Source organism: Bison bison, unplaced genomic scaffold, assembly GCF_000754665.1.
Source record: "Bison bison bison isolate TAMUID 2011002044 unplaced genomic scaffold, Bison_UMD1.0 scf7180017864218, whole genome shotgun sequence".
NCBI lineage: Eukaryota > Metazoa > Chordata > Mammalia > Artiodactyla > Bovidae > Bison > Bison bison.
The window spans coordinates 3421808-3437878 of NW_011494790.1; the positions used below are offsets into that span (position 1 = coordinate 3421808).

General features: G+C 43.0%; 1 protein-coding gene across 3 annotated transcripts in view; it reads left to right on the forward strand.

Moving 5' to 3' along the window:
- The first annotated feature begins 654 nt into the window (after positions 1–654).
- RGS7BP (regulator of G-protein signaling 7 binding protein) overlaps positions 655–16071 on the forward strand; it is a 109421-nt gene continuing 94004 nt past the window's right edge. For 2 of the 3 annotated variants that reach the window (XM_010845511.1, XM_010845513.1), the window contains exons 1-2: positions 655–1462; positions 2372–2538. In XM_010845511.1, coding sequence (XP_010843813.1) covers positions 1298–1462; positions 2372–2538 — 332 coding nt within the window. In that variant the 5' untranslated portion in view covers positions 655–1297. Of the gene's footprint in view, positions 1463–2188; positions 2285–2371; positions 2539–16071 lie in introns of those variants that run through there. The other variant, XM_010845512.1, reaches the window with a different exon arrangement.

Genomic DNA, 16071 nt, shown 5'->3' on the forward strand with positions numbered 1-16071 from the left:
TCATGGGCCACCTCCTTTGGCCTCTGAGTCACTGAGATCCACAGAGGAGAACTGAGCCTTTCCAGTGTCCAGGGAGGCCTGTTGGCTCTTGTTCAGACCTCCACCGGGAAACTCTCAGAGCTGGGTACTCAGCCTCTGGAACGGAAGACCAGGAACTTCACTAGTTAAGATGGGATGGAAGGGCTGGAGGACCAGTTTGACTGAAGGCCTCTTGCCTTCTGCTCCCGCTGCTGCTGGTTTCCCTCCCTGCACAGGCTGAAAAAGACAAAAACAAAAACACAACAAAACCCAGGGAAACAAAGCTATTTTCAAATACTGTTATCAAGAGATCTTCCTTCTGAGGTTAAAAACCTCACTTCCTCCTCCATGGGTTCTGCTCATCTGTGGCCCCGGAACGTCTCTGACGGCGAGGGCCTCAAAGCTCACACTGGTTGATCTGGGATCTGGGTTTAGGTCCCAGCATGTGGCAATGTGCTCCACTCTGATGACACTTTTCGTTTCTAATAATAGAGCCGATGAAGTAATATTGCAATTGATGTTCCCGGGGATTTGATTGGATAAGTGCATAAGCCCTGGAGGGGGAAGGGGGTTGTATGGACGGATCACATTAGTATTCCCATCCTATCGATGCGCCGGGCCGCGAACCACGTCAGCCGGACTGATTCCCTGCGTCTGCCAGTCCCGCCACGGATTCATTTGGGATCCTCAAACAGGCGAGCCCCGTGGAGACGAGGGATCAAGACAGCGGATTAGAACCAATTGCCTGCTTCGGGGACAGCCAGCCCTTCCAGGCCTGGTGACTGGGGAGGGAGGGGAGCGCCGCCGCCGTGGGAAGACACCCGAAGCTAGAGCGACACTCTCCCCGCTGCACCCCCACCCCCTGCCCCCTTCCACCTGGCAGCGCAGGCTTTTGAAAACTGTCCATCTGAATGGAAACTCGGAACCGCCGGGCGGCGTGTTCCTTCTCGCCCAGCCTTGCGATCCATGCCGAGCGGAAAGCGGTGCGAGCCCGCGCCAGCGCCCAGCTCCTGGGACAGGGCCGGCAGTGTTGCTGAGCAGAACTTGACCGAGCCCCTTCCTCGCTGCTAGTGGAAGCGATGCTGCACGGCACAGCCAGCGCTTCCCCGGCTCTCCTTCAAGCTGAAGGTTACCCACCCGAGCAGTCAGCCCCAACCCTGTGAGCGCCGCGCCTTGGGTCCCAGCTCCGGCTGCTCGGCGGCGGCTCGCAGGGCAACGACCGGGCCGCCCGCGCCGGGGCGCACTGCACCAGCGGCTTCGGCTTGGTGGATGTGTATGCATGAGTTCTGCACCGAATGGGCGCAAAAAGCGCCCCAGCCGGTCCACCCGCTCCTCAATCTTCCAGATCAGCAAGCCCCCGCTGCAGACCGGGGACTGGGAGCGCAGGGGCAGCGGCTCCGAGAGCGCCCACAAAAGCCAACGAGCCCTGGACGATTGCAAGATGGTAGGTGGAAAATGCGTCTCCTTTTTTTCTTTTCCCTTTGGAGATGTGGGGGAATCGTGTCTGTTAATAGTTCGCCTGAGTGCCAGCCACTCCGCCACCCTCATCTCCTCCATGCCGATCACGTGCACATGCACTATTTTAAAATCTGCAGTCCCCCAGATTCGGGGTGACACCTGGGTCGTCATGGACCCGCCAAGAAGTGCCGCGGAGAGAGTCTTGGAGGCAGTGGTTGTAGGTCATCCTTCTAACCCCTCGGAGAATGGCAGATACGAAAGACTCGGTGAACTGGCTGGCTCACGAGGGAGGGAGGGGTTAGGAAGGTAAGAGTGCTGTGTTGTGGGGAGACAGGAGCAAACAAACCCAAACAGGACGCACAGGGCTCTGCGGAGGGGACGAAGGTTCCAGCGCAGAGGCTGTGGCGGGTCTTCCTGTCAGACACCAGAGCCTGAACTGTTCAGTGGTCTGGCAGGAAGTGAACGGATTGCCTAATACAACCCACCTTTCGCCTTTTGAAATCCACAGGCCAATTCAAATTCACATCCCAGCTGTAGTAGAGGGGAACATTCTATGCGAGAGTTGCCAGCATCACTCTCTGGTGACCTGGGAGTGGCGTGGTAGCTCTCCAAATATGCTCTCGATCGTCAGAAACTTGAGTCTGAACGGATGGGAGCAAGTAGGTCTGGAAATAGAACTTCTATGACCAGACTTAGGGATGAAAAATAAACACTTGCCTTGGACAAAGAGAACAATCTTTGTGTCCCAGTCTTTAAACACTCTGTAGGCTCTTTTGCTCTTTTGCAGGATATTTGAGGTGGCTCGGGGGTCAGTGAAAGCCTCTGTTTAGGTAGGAAAAAATAGCAAACTTTCTGTTGATAAATGTCTTATGAAAGAAACTCACTTCTTTTCCAGCTTGTGCAGGAGTTCAACACGCAAGTGGCCCTGTACCGAGAATTGGTCATTTCCATTGGGGACGTCTCGGTCAGCTGCCCCTCTCTCCGAGCGGAAATGCACAAGACAAGAACCAAAGGCTGTGAAATGGCCCGCCAGGCACACCAAAAACTTGCTGCCATCTCCGGGTAGGAGCCTCTTGGCATTATTTGGTAATTCATGTATATGATGTGTGAATGCTGGCACACAATGGATATTGAGAGTGATCAAGGCCTCAGAGATGATTGCTGCAAATGTGAGGTTTTAAGAGATCAGGATTGTCTAGAGAGCTACGAACAAACTATAGGCCAAATTATAATCCAAAAGTTGTGTGATTTTTGTATATGTATTGAATATTTGGGTCATTAAGTGTCTTTTTTTTTTTTTTTTTTACAAAATTAACTTTCAGTATGCTGGCCACATTTTGGAATTTGAGGCTTAAGATGTTTTTGCACCAAAGTGAAGTTAAACCATCATGCCTCAAGATTATTTTGTCATCTGCTGCTAAACATGTACTGCACAAAAATCTTTGCTAAATCCCAGATTTACTAAACTATTTATACCATGAGTCAAATTCCTATGATACCATTTAAAATAAGATCCCTAAAATAAAGTCTTGGATATAAATTACTCTCTTCACTGTAGTGTATGAAAGGGAAATTTGAATTTGAGAAAAACTTTTTCAGGATTGGGGAAATTCACAAATTTAACTAATTTTAAGCTGCTTTTGCTCCTTTCTCCAATTATTTTAAATTCTTTTTTTATCACATTTATGGATTCTCATGCCTATTTTAGGTGATAAGACAGTGAGTGAAAACTTCTCTCCTGAGACCATACTCACTTCCTCCTGATCTCCCAATAGTGGGAGAAAATTTAATTGTGGATTTTGTTAACAGTTCCTATTTCAGATAAGTACAAAGAGCAAGGAAACACAGGAATCTTTATGCAGGTACATTGATTTAAGTGTTTCATTCAGTCTGGATTTAGCCTTTATATGTTTGTCTTTATCAGTATGATTATATCACAGTAGAAGTTCTAGTTAGACTCTTGTGCTAATGTTGTAGATTGATAACTTATAGGAATTATATCCAATTTACTTTTTTGAAAGAATCATTTTATCTTTAGTGCCATTAATATATATGGTGACAGTTATTGGTATATAAAGATTAGAAAGCTGTATGTCACCTCTCTTAATAACTAGTTTACATTTGACAACATGTTTATATTTTATATGATGAAAAATGATACACTCTACTAATCTCCTTGAAGTGAGAGACATATAAAATGTTACAAACCTATTTTATTTAGTAGAAGTATTGAACATTATTGTCCTTTTCTGTTTTGTCTGTTATACTATACTTAACAAGAAGTGCATCTGCGAGTGACTCTAAATGTTTAAGGATTTTGGGGAGGAAATGCAGCTGTGAAAAGTATCAGAGAAGAAGAGAGAAAAACAATCAGAAGCACAAAAGGGAATCATGGTGGATTAAAGTCTATAAAGAAACAATGGTTCAGAAGAAAAAACAGGTTTAGAACAGAGAGTTTTATGCTCAGAGCTAAGGAACTGCATATTTGTAAACTATGTGTCTAAAAGTTTATGGTGGGTTTATATCCAGGATTCCTTTGAACTGGACCTCAAATTGAGAACATGTTCTAATCAGATAAGATGTACTGGAGAAATGAACAAGGAGGTCAGTTTAGTCTGTTCTGCTACACACACTTCTAAAGGTTTAGAAAAGAAAGAGTCTGCAACTATCGGGTACCAGTTAAGTTTTGAGGATTTGAGGTGAATTTTATTAATTCAGGAAATTATAGCCATTCACTACTTGCTTACATGTTATTTGAGGAATGTTACTGGGGCAGGTTTATAAGGATTCATGGGAAAATGGGTTGTTCTTAGAGCCTTGCAAAAGTAAGGTCAACTCTATTGAATGTTCTGGTGTAGAATTTGAAACATTTTCCTCCTTAAAATAATGAGATAGAGTTTAACCTTTCTGAAAAATGACAGCAAGATAATTGAGGAAAATCCCTTAAACCCATCACCATCTGGACCCCATTAATGAAGGATGTGATTCCCCTGAGTGGAATTCTATTCCTGATATTGCTGGTTATGCAGGCTCTCATTTCAGGCTTCCTGTGAAGGTTGGTAGGGAGGCTGAAGGATTCACTTTACAATTGGATGCAGGGGTAAGAAAAGCAATGATTCCTGGGGAATGTAGACAGAAAGACTAGATTTCTTGAGTGCCCATTGTCTGCTGGTACAATCCATTTAATTGACAGAATAATCCTGAGGGAAGGATTAGTATCTTTATTTGACAAATTGGTTTCAGGGAGGTTGAGCAAATTGCCCAGTCACACAACTAAAAAGTGGTACTTGAATTGGGCCCCAGGTTTGCATGCTTCTGAAAACCATAATCTTTCCTCCATATAATGCTGCCATTCAGAAAGATGTCAGGTAGAAAGGAACAAAATGCTACGACATGCTCAAGAGATGAACTTCCAAAAGAGTACATAAAGTGAAAGAAGACAGTCAGAAAATACCACATATTATATGATTCCGTTTAAGTGAAATGCTCAGAGAAAGCAAATCTATAAGAAACAGAAAGTAGATTAGTGGTTTCCTAGGGTGGGAACAGAGAGTAAGTGCAAATGAGCTTGAGGTATCTTTGGGAGTGATGGAAATGATCCCAATTTGAATTAGGGTGATAGTTGTCAACTGTATGTTATCTGAAAATCAATGACTTGCCCGCTTACAATGAGTGAATTTTACAGTATGTAAAGGATACCTCAATAAGTGTTTTTAAAAAGGTGTGATCACTGTTACCATGATTAACACTTGCCTTTCGTAGGGTTTATTCTTTTCAACATATGTAGCTTTTAGTGAAAGTGATATGAGCTACAGAGATGGGACAAATAAAGCTTGGCTCTCCATGCGTGCATCAAGATGCCTGCCTGATAGTGATCATCTAAGCATCAATTTGTTTCTCTGGGGAGGAACATAGTTTGGGTCAAAAGTTAAAAAAAAAAAAAAATTAAGCCACAAATGCTATATGGCTTCTATCCCTGACCAATTGAAGTCCTCAAGGAATGGTGACCACAAGAGAAGAAGATTCAGAGTGTGGTTCTCACTACCTGGCCCTGGGTAAGCAGGCCTTCTTCACAGACACAAGGGAAACGCTTTCTCAAATTGTATTTAAATCAGCAGACGTTTGGGTACAGCCTTTTCTTTCTTTACTGTACCTTCGCCATGCCTATCTTCTCCTAGGTGTTAAAGCTAAGCGGGGCCCTGCTCCATGTTTCTGTGTATATGTGAGTTCTGGGCCCTGTCTCCTTGAACTTCCTTCCAAAAATGACTTCTGAGACACCTTTGAAGAATCCCTAGGGCTCCATGATACTGAGAATACTGAGTAAGCAAAATATCCTCCCTTTATATTTACAGAATCTGAGTTTTGGAGGATTTAAAGTGACTTTACAAGCAACTTGGTCATATGAGTGTGTATGAGGATTTTATAGTCAGGCAGACCTGTGCTGAATACCGTATTTGCTGATCTTGATGGAATTACTTAACCCTCTGAATCTCAGTTCCCTCATTTGTAAACTAGTTGTCATGCTTACTCCTGAGTTAGTTGAGAGGACTTAGGGAGCCAGCTGGGTGATGCCTACCCTGGCAGTGGCACTCTGCCCTTCCCAGGTTGCTCTAAGGGTGCAACCCTGGCCTCATGCTTCCTGGTCTAGTGTCTGTTCCATCAACCACATCATCTCCTGAGAGTGAAGACAGAAGAGCACGAGCTAGGAGGACCAGAAGAGACAATATCCTCTAGCAAACCCTCTAGTTTATGCTGTGGCTGGTGGGTTGGTGATTAGGAGTCCTTGTCCTATATGCTTCTATGGTGTCTATGTTGCTCTGGGTCTTCACACCACAACCTTCTGTTAGTGGCTGCTGATGAGACTGAAAGTGAGGTTTGAGTATGCTACTATGAAAGGCAGTATAGCTGTCATAGGAAAGAGCACTGACTCTAAATCAGATCGTATGATCAGTCACTCAGCCATGTCCAACTGTTTGCAACCCCATGGACTATAGCCTGCCAGGCTTCTCTGTCCATGCGGGTTCTCTAGGCAAGAATACTGGAGTGGGTTGTCATGCCCTCCTCCAGGGGATCTTCCTGACCTAGGGATCGACCCCAGGTCTCCTGCATTGCAGACTGATTCTTTACCATCTGAACCTGGATAAAATCCTGGCTTCACCACTTACTAGGGATACATGCGAACTGATATGCCAATTGCTTCACAGGGTAGTAAATGGCAGTCTGGTGTGGTGGCTAAGTACATAGACTTTGGAGCAAGACTGCCATTGTTCAGATCTCAGCCTCACTACTCACAAATAGTGTGACCTTGGGCAAAGATACTGTCTCTCTGCCTCAATTTCTTAATCAGCAAAATAGGGCTGATGAATAATGGGACCAAATCATACAGTATTCTGAGAATTGAGTAAAGTAACATACTTAGAAGACTGCCTAGCATCCAGCAAATGCTAGTATTAAGTTCATATTAGTGTTACTGTAATTATTAACAAAACATTTAAAATTCAGGTGGTCAGATACATTTATATAAAAAAAATATGTATCCATCAAATAGTTTTCAAATAAATATTTCAGCTGGAATAAATTTTTGTTTACCTAAGCTTCTTACTTTATGTTCTGAAAAACTTTCTAGACTGAAATTTCCTAGATGGTTATCGGAAGACCTCTTCTTTAATATGTTAAAAACACTATGGAGATGCGAAGGTTCAAAAGTAGTTAGGTTTAAGATTATTTTCTTCATATAAATCAACCTAGATTCTTCATAATATTTACAAAATCTTTGAGTCTAACTCTGGTATAAGTTGTGTGACATTGGACAAGACTGTTAAATTCTCCGTACACCTCAAAAATGGAATTGAATGATTTCTGAGTCATCTGGCTTTATCATTCTAGTGTTTTATGTTAATTCATGTAGAATCATATAGATTTTCTTTACAGAACTGAGCTATTAAAAAAAAAAAAAAAGCACATGCCAGAAGTTTGATGATTGAATTCCAGAAATAATGTTAGGATGTGAACACACTGTGATCACAAGAAGAATCTTAATCTCCTAATGGCTTCCGGGAACAATATCGTGATTATCCTAGGGGTCTGTATTCACAGATTTTACGGTTTTCCCTTCAGCAATTGTTTTCCTGACCAGCCAGGCCTATGTTTTTCTCCTTGTATCTCTCCTCGTGTCTTTTTTTCTTTTTTTGGTCTATTTTAGTTGTGTTTGATTCTTGTTTGACTTTCCTGCTCTTTTTTTTCCCATCTCCCTATGTGTCCATTTCCTGTCTTGTTTGCTAGGATACTGAGATGGGAGAGGAAGACTCCACAACTGCAGCTTAGTCAGGGTGCTTCCTTTCAGCACTTTGCCTGAGGGTGCAGTGATTACGTGGGATGATGGAGAGCGGAAGGAGTGTTTGGTGAGAAAGAGGAAGGGGTGTTTGGTGACTATGGACGCAGCTCACTCAGCTTTCTTTGATCCACATTATAGAGGAGGCCTGGGGTGTAGTAAAAGACGCCTAGTTCGTAGTCACGCCAGGTCACCCACACTGTCCTTTATGTTTTCTTCCTATTAAAGATGCTGGGGTTTTAAATTTTTAACTCTCACTGGTCAGATAGTGAAAGGTGAGTTATATCTGCACCAAAAGAATATGCTATCCGTCTAAGATAATGACAATTCAGTGTTACTTTTCTAGGACTATAGTAACAAAGTACAACAACCTGAGTAGCTTAAACTATGAAAAGTTCTTTTCTCACAGGACTGGAGGCCCAAGATCAAGGCAAGGCTAGTGCCCTGTGAAGACTGTTTCTTTGTCTAGCTTCTAGTGGTTTGCTGGCAATCTTTGGTGTTTCTTGGCTTGTTGAAATATCTCTGCCTCCAACTCCTCACGATCTTCTCTGTTTATGTACGTGTATCCAGATTTTCCTGTTTATAAGACATCAGTAATACTGAATTTGGGGGCCACTCTACTGTACATTTTCCTTTGGAGAAGGAAATGGCAACCCACTCCAGTATTCTTGCCTGGAGAATCCCATGGACGGAGGAGCCTAGTGGGCTACAGTCCACGGGGTCGCAGAGAGTCAGACACGACTGAGCGACCTCACTCACTCACTCACTCACTATGACCTCATGCTAACTTTACTGATTGCACCTGCACCAACGTGTTTCCAAATAAGGTCACATTCTGAGATCCTGGGTGTCAGGATTTCAACATATGAATTTGGGAGGAGGGGTGCGGACACAAGAAGGGTAATTCAACCCCCAAATTTCCTTCCCCCATCTGCAGTAGAATACATACTTTGGGTTGTTTTGCCTGGTGGGGATGGAGTTTTGCCCGACACTATCTGCAAAGATGGTGGAGGACAGAGGAACCTGGTGTGCTGCAGTCCACGGGGTCACAAAGAGTCGGATCCAACTTAGTGACTGAACAGCAACAGCAATCTGCATACTTTCTCGACACCTTTGCACTTCCCGGCACCCAGTGTTTTATCATTTGCAGCACTGCAGCTCATATTGGGGTGGGATTTGTGACCATGAAATAGGATACTTTTTGTATGAAATGGACGTATGTGTTCACAAAGAATCCCCAGTATGGTTAGCACTTTGCTCTAACCGATTTAATTACTGATGTCTGAAGGTGAACCAAAATCAACTGCAGAAAAGAATATTAGGGGGAAGTAGTAATTAATACATTGAATATTAGGCCCCTGACGGTCCACATATAGGATGTTCACTTTCTCGGGTCTGCATGGCTAGGAGTAGGTGGTGGCCCTCAGTGGTACTGATACTGTACTCAGGAGCAAGTAACAAAGGACTGGCTCACACCCAATTAAAGAAGAGTGTTATTCTTACTAAGCAAACCAAGTGTGATAGGGAATCTAGACACATGTCTCCCATTGCCTATTGAGGTTTAGCCTTTTTATTTTTGAACAGACCTAATGACTTAGAGGAGAGTGAAAAAGTTGGCTTAAAGCTCAACATTCAGAAAACTAAGATCATGGCATCTGGTCCCATCACTTCATGGGAAATAGATGGGGAAACAGTGGAAACAGCGTCAGACTTTATTTTTGGGGGCTCCAAAATCACTGCAGATGGTGATCGCAGCCATGAAATTAAAAGATGCTTACTCCTTGGAAGGAAAGTTATGACCAACCTAGATAGCATATTCAAAAGCAGAGACATTATTTTGCCAACAAAGGTCCGTCTAGTCAAGGCTATGGTTTTTCCAGTAGTCATGTACAGATGTGAGAGTTGGGCTGTGAAGAGAGCTGAGCGCCAAACAAATGATGATTTTGAACTGTGATGTTGGAGAAGACTCTTTGAGAGTCCCTTGGACTGCAAGGAGATCCACCCAGTCCATTCTAAAGGAGATCAGTCCTGGGTGTTCTTTGGAAGGACTGATGCTAAAGCTGAAACTCCAGTACTTTGGCCACCTCATGTGAAGAGTTGACTCATTGGAAAAGACCCTGATGCTGGGAGGGATTGGGGGCAGGAGGAGAAGGGGACTACAGAGGATGAGATAGTTGGATGGCATCACTGACTTGATGGACGTGAGTCTAAGTGAACTCCGGGAGTTCGTGATGGACCGGAAGGCCTGGCGTGCTGCGATTCACAGGGTCGCAAAGAGTCGGACATGACTGAGCGACTGAACTGAACTGAATGACTTTTACCTTGTTAAAGCTTTCTAATAGATGTTTCAATTTAGAGAGAAAATTAAATCTAAAACAAACTTTAGGAAAACTCCTCATCACTATGTTTATTCTGTGAAGTGCAAGAGAGCAAGGCTGTGTTTAATTCATGTTTATACCGGGTGCCAAGCTCATGAGGAAACGTGCACCTTGTTTGTTCATTAAGTTTACTTGGTAGTTTTAAATCTATTCTTAAAAGACATTGTGTCATATACTTCAATTTAAAAATCAACTAAACTTTAATAAGAGGGAAATAACTGTGTCTTGATACAGACTTTAGAAAAAAAAATGAGCAAATACATTAGCTTACATTTTATATTTTTATTATATTTGACTTTATCTTTTCTGGTTTATAACTATAAAACCAATATGTTGGTTTTTAAATGAGAGGACTTGAAGAACACACTTAAGATCAATTTCTGAGGCATAGATTTTCGTTCTTATAAGAAATTAGTGGGCACTCTGTATTTTAGAATTACTCAGAAGGTAATCATGTTTCAGGTTATTTGATAAATAACATCCTAACATCTATCTGGTGACTTTATGTTGAGTAGTTAAACAACCATTTTCTACTGAGATTATTTTTTAAAAACCATTTTTTAAACACTTAGCCCTTGAAAGTTTAGATGTGTCTCATCCAAAAAGATACCTATAGAAAGCAAACTCTGGAGCAGTAACTAAACCACCAGACAGTTCTTTTATTTCCTCTGCTCTAGAAGACATGACTTTTAAAAAAAAAGTGAAAACTTCCTGAAAAACATTTAATTGCTTGTCTATACACATATATACACATATGTATATTGCTTGTTCATACATATATATACTTATAAATAAACACTAAAATTTATGAAATAGATTCCTGTTAGAATAATGTGTCTAAGCCTTTAAAAAGAAGTGCTGCTTTAGCAAATAATGTTTCCAATCCAATGGAAAACTCTAGTTACAATAGGTTAGCAAAAATCAACTTAACATTTGCAGGTGTAGATAAATAGTAAGCTAACAATCTACAGCTATTTAACTGAGTTTGAGCCAAAGTGTGTGTGTTGTGGGGGGGATGCATACTAACCCAGAAGGCATCAACCCCCTAGGGTATTCTTCAGTTACTAAAAATAAGTATCTCAAAGTCTCCCACAGTCTTATTCTGTCAGTTACTAAGTCCTGTGCTGTTTTATCTTTTCCAACATCTGTTGTATCTCTTTTTCACCCCATTTCTGTGGCCACCCACTTAGTTCAGAATCAAGTCCCCTCAGGCCATCAACTATTCCAGTTGGTCTCTTCACCATTAGTCTCTCACCTCTTCTTTTCAGTTTCTCACTAGATCCAGACTAATCCTGCTAAAACTCTCCTCTGATCTTGTCACTTCCTTGCTTTAAAACTTTCAAAGATGCTCCATTGCCTAAAGCAGTGTTTCTTCAAATGGGATTCATGCATTAACCTGTCTCAGAATCATGTGGGGTGCCCTCAGACTGACAGAACCAAAGTTCTAGGGAATGAGGCCTGGAAATCCAACTTTTTAACAAGCACCACCCCATCCCCCAGGAGATTCTTGAACATGCTGAAAATAAGGCCTGTCAGCCTGAAGCGGTGATTCTCAACCTGGGCTGCACGCTAGTCACCGGGGAAGCTTTAAAAAATTGCTGATGCTTGAATTCCATCCCTAGAGTTTCTGATTTAGATGATCTGGGAGGCAGCCTAGGCATCGGGATATTTTTTTAAAGCTCCCTATGTGAGCATTTGTATAAAAATGGATTACATTTGGCTACACTGAACACAAAAATTCAAAGTAGCAGTTGCTTAAAGACATTGGGGTTTATTCTGTTACAGAAAAGAAGCCCTAGAATGGCCAGTTTAGAACTGGTATGCTGGCTCACCAGAGAAGGCAATGGCACCCCACTCCAGTACTCTAGCCTGGAAAATCCCATGGACGGAGGAGCCTGGTGGGCTGCAGTCCATGGGGTCGCTAAGAGTCGGACACGACTGAGCGACTTCACTTTCACTTTTCACTTTCATGCATTGGAGAAGGAAACGGCAACCCAAACTCCAGTGTTCTTGCCTGGAGAATCCCAGGGACGGGGGAGCCTGGTGGGCGGCCGTCTATGAGGTCACACAGAGTCGGACAGGACTGAAGTGACTTAGCATAGCATCCTGGCTCACAAGTGAGCGTTTCTGTTGCCTGTTGTTTATGGCTTCCATCAATTTCACTTTATGATGTGAGATTACAACAGGAGCTCCAGCCACGAGTCCCAGTTCCAGACCAGAAGAAAGGTTGAAGGCGAAAGGCCACTTCCCAGCTGGGTCCTCTCTTTTTAAGCAGACCCAAACAGAACTTCTTCCAGAACTGCATCATGTGGCCACATCTCACTGTGAGGGAGACAAGGAAAAGGATTCTCTTATCCTTGCCACCTTAAATAAAAGAAGGACTTTAACACTAAGGAAAAGAGAGAGAGCAAATATGGGGAAACAACACATGACCTCTGTCCCCAGTCTGTATTCCTGGACTTAACTTTTACCATTTAATTTGTAAATACTTTGCTTATTCAGACTAGTCTGCTTTTTAGTCCTTAAGGGTGTGTAGCGGGATTGCCCCATTCTATCAAGTCTGCATCTATGGTTTCTAGATGAAAAATCCCATTCCATCTATTAAAAGAAATAATTTACTCTCCTAAATGTCAAGGTCTTACTTGCAGTCTCATTGTCTGCCATGCTCCTTGAACAGAAATTCAGAGTGGATCGGAGGGTCCCAAAGTGAATAAGAATATTTTTTCTGCTTTTAAATGGACCCATGAAAAAGATTAAAGGTTCAGGAACCACTTGGGAGGGCAGGAAGTTAGGCAAGGTGCCTTTGAAAGGGTTTGAGTATCATTTTCACACAGCAGGATGTGAAATAGGATAAGGCCTACAAGGAGGATAAGTAGTGGCATTCAAGAAATCAATTTTTAAAAATCTACCAGAAACGGAATGGGTTTAAAAAAAAAAAATAGACCTAAACTTTATTTTTTAAATTTATTCTTAATTGGAGGATCATTGCTTTACAATATTGTATTAGTTTCTGCTATACAAAAACATGAATCAGCTATATATCCTCTCCCTCTCGAGCCTCCCCACCCCCACCCCAGCATTCTAGGTCAACACAGAGCACTGAGCTGAGTTCCCTGCACTATACAGCTGCTTCTCACAAGCTATTTTACACATGGTTGCTAAGAGTTGGACACGACTGAGCAACTTCACTTTGACTTTTCACTTTCATGCACTGGAGAAGGAAATGGCAATACACTCCAGTGTTCTTGCCTGGAGAATCCCAGGGACGGCGGAGCCTGGTGGGCTGCTGTCTATGGGGTCGCACAGAGTCGGACACGACTAAAGCGACTTAGCAGCAGCAGCAGCAGCAGCAGCAGTGCATATATGTCAGTGCTACTGTCTCAATTCATCCTACCTTCTAAACTTTATTTTAAATCAAAGAAAAAAATTCCATCAAGGGGCTAAAATCTGATGAGCTATATTAGAAATAAAAGGTAGGGAGGCAGGGTTTTTTGGATATGGGTATAAGCTTCAAGATGATCTATGATCAACATTGTGAGTTCATTAAGAAAGACTGAACTTGAAACTCATTATCTCATGTAAATGGTGTTATATACAGCAGTCGGAACATAAGTGGTATTTAACCCATAATTTCCTAAACTATAAACCTATTCAACACATGTGACAGTATCTTTGGTGAGGAAACATATTCATTTCCAACTCTGGAAGTCGTCTTCCTTTCTGAGGACCTATTCATAGAGCATCCATATGCCACGTGCTTTTCTAGGTGCCAGAAACACAGCAGTTCTGAAAAAATAGAGAAGGTCCCTGCATTCATGGTTAGGGATGATCAAGAAGAGCTATAGTCTAAAATTTTGTGTCCCCACAAAGTTTATTATGTTGAAATTCTAATGCCCAGTGTTATGACACCGGTAGGTGGGTCCTTGGGAGGTACTGAAGCCATAGGATGGAGCCCTCATGTATGGGATTAGTGTGCTAATAAAGAAGGCTCCAGAAATATCCCTCACCCCTTCCACCAGTAAGAACACACAGAGAGGGCACTGGCTATGAGCCAGGAAGAAGGCTCTCACCAAACAGGGCCTTTTTGTGCCTTGATCTCATATTTCCCATCTCCAAAACTGTGAGAAATACATTTCTGTGAAATGGCACCCCACTCCAATGTTCTTGCCTGGAGAATCCCATGGATGGAGGAGCCTGGTGGGCTGCAGTCCATGGGGTCGCAAAGAGTTGGACACGACTGAGCAACTTCACTTTCTTTCTTTGTTTCTAAGCCACCCAGTCTGTGGTATTTTGTTATAGCAGCCTGAATGGACAAAGACAAAAAGAAACAAGCAGAGGAGAGAGCATTTCAGAGAGTGATAAAAGCAGTGGAAAAAATAAAATAGGATGATACTATTAAAGAATGATGGGTGCAGTGTGGTGACATCTGAGAAGGTGACATTCTAACTTGATATCTGACTTTGAGAAGTCATGTGATGAGCTAAGAGAAAAACATTTCAGGTGGAAGGAATAGCAAGTGTAAAGGTTCTAAAATGAACTGACCTTGGCATGTCTGAGGGAAAGAAAGAAGACTAGATGATCAGTTTGGAATTGACTTCAGCTGCAAGTAACATAGGCTGAATTTCTGTAACTTTCATAGATACAGGTTTATTTTCTTGCATAATTATAAACCCAGTGATAGGGGATAGCACACATTGGTTCATGATTTAAAGGTATCAGGCCTGAGATTTCTATAATCGGGCCTTTTCCTCTAAGTTCCAAGATTGGTGCTTCAGCTCCAGAAATTCTCTCCATGCTTCCAAGTAGGAAGGACAGAGAGCAAAGGCAAAGACATAGACAATTGTGTCTCTTTTAAAAAGAGCTTTTTCAGGGGGCTTCCCTGGTGGTCCAGTGGCTAAGACTCCGCACTCCCAATGCAGGGGGTCCAGGTTCAATCCCGGGTCAAAGAGCTAGATCCCACCTGCTGCAAATAAGAGTTCACAAACCACAACTAAACATTCCACTGTTGCTGCTGCTGCTGCTAAGTCGCTTCAGTCGTGTCCGACTCTGTGCGACACCATAGACGGCAGCCCACCAGGCTCCCCCGTCCCTCCGATTCTCCAGGCAAGAATACTGGAGTGGGTTGCCATTTCCTTCTCCAATGCATGAAAGTGAAAAGTCAAAGTGAAGTCACTCAGTCGTGTCCAACTCTTAGCAACCTCATGGACTGCAGCCTACCAGGCTCCTCCATCCATGGGATTTTCCAGGCAAGAGTACTGGAGTGGGGTGCCATTGCCTTCTCCAAACATTCCACTAGCCAAAACTAAAGAAAAAAAAACAATTCCACATGCTGCAACTAAAGATCCCATGTGCCCAGCACAGCCAAATAAATAATTAATTAAAAATAAATAAATTAATAGCAAGCTTTGTCAAAAGTCTCACATAACAACTTCCATGAACATCCTGTTGGCCAGGAATAAATCATATGACTTTCATGCTGTGACTTACATACATCTCTGTCCATATTAGCTGTCTAGTGAGGACAAAAATTTCCCAATCTGTAAGCCAAAGTGATGCTTCCTGAGGCCCAGGATAGGGGAACTTTAGCAAGACTAGGGAGACAGGAAGGATAGGGCGCTTGGATGTGAGAAGTGAGGAAAGGGGTGTTCAGTTCAGTTCAGTTCAGTTGCTCAGTCGTGTCCGACTCTTTGCGACCCCATGAATCTCAGCACACCAGGCGTCCCTGTCCATCACCATCTCCTGGAGTTCACCCAGACTCATGTCCATCGAGTCAGTGATGCCATCCAGCCATCTCATCCTCTGTCGTCCCCTTCTCCTCCTGCCCCCAATCCCTCCCAGCATCAGTCTTTTCCAATGAGTCAACTCTTCACATGAGGTGGTCAAAGT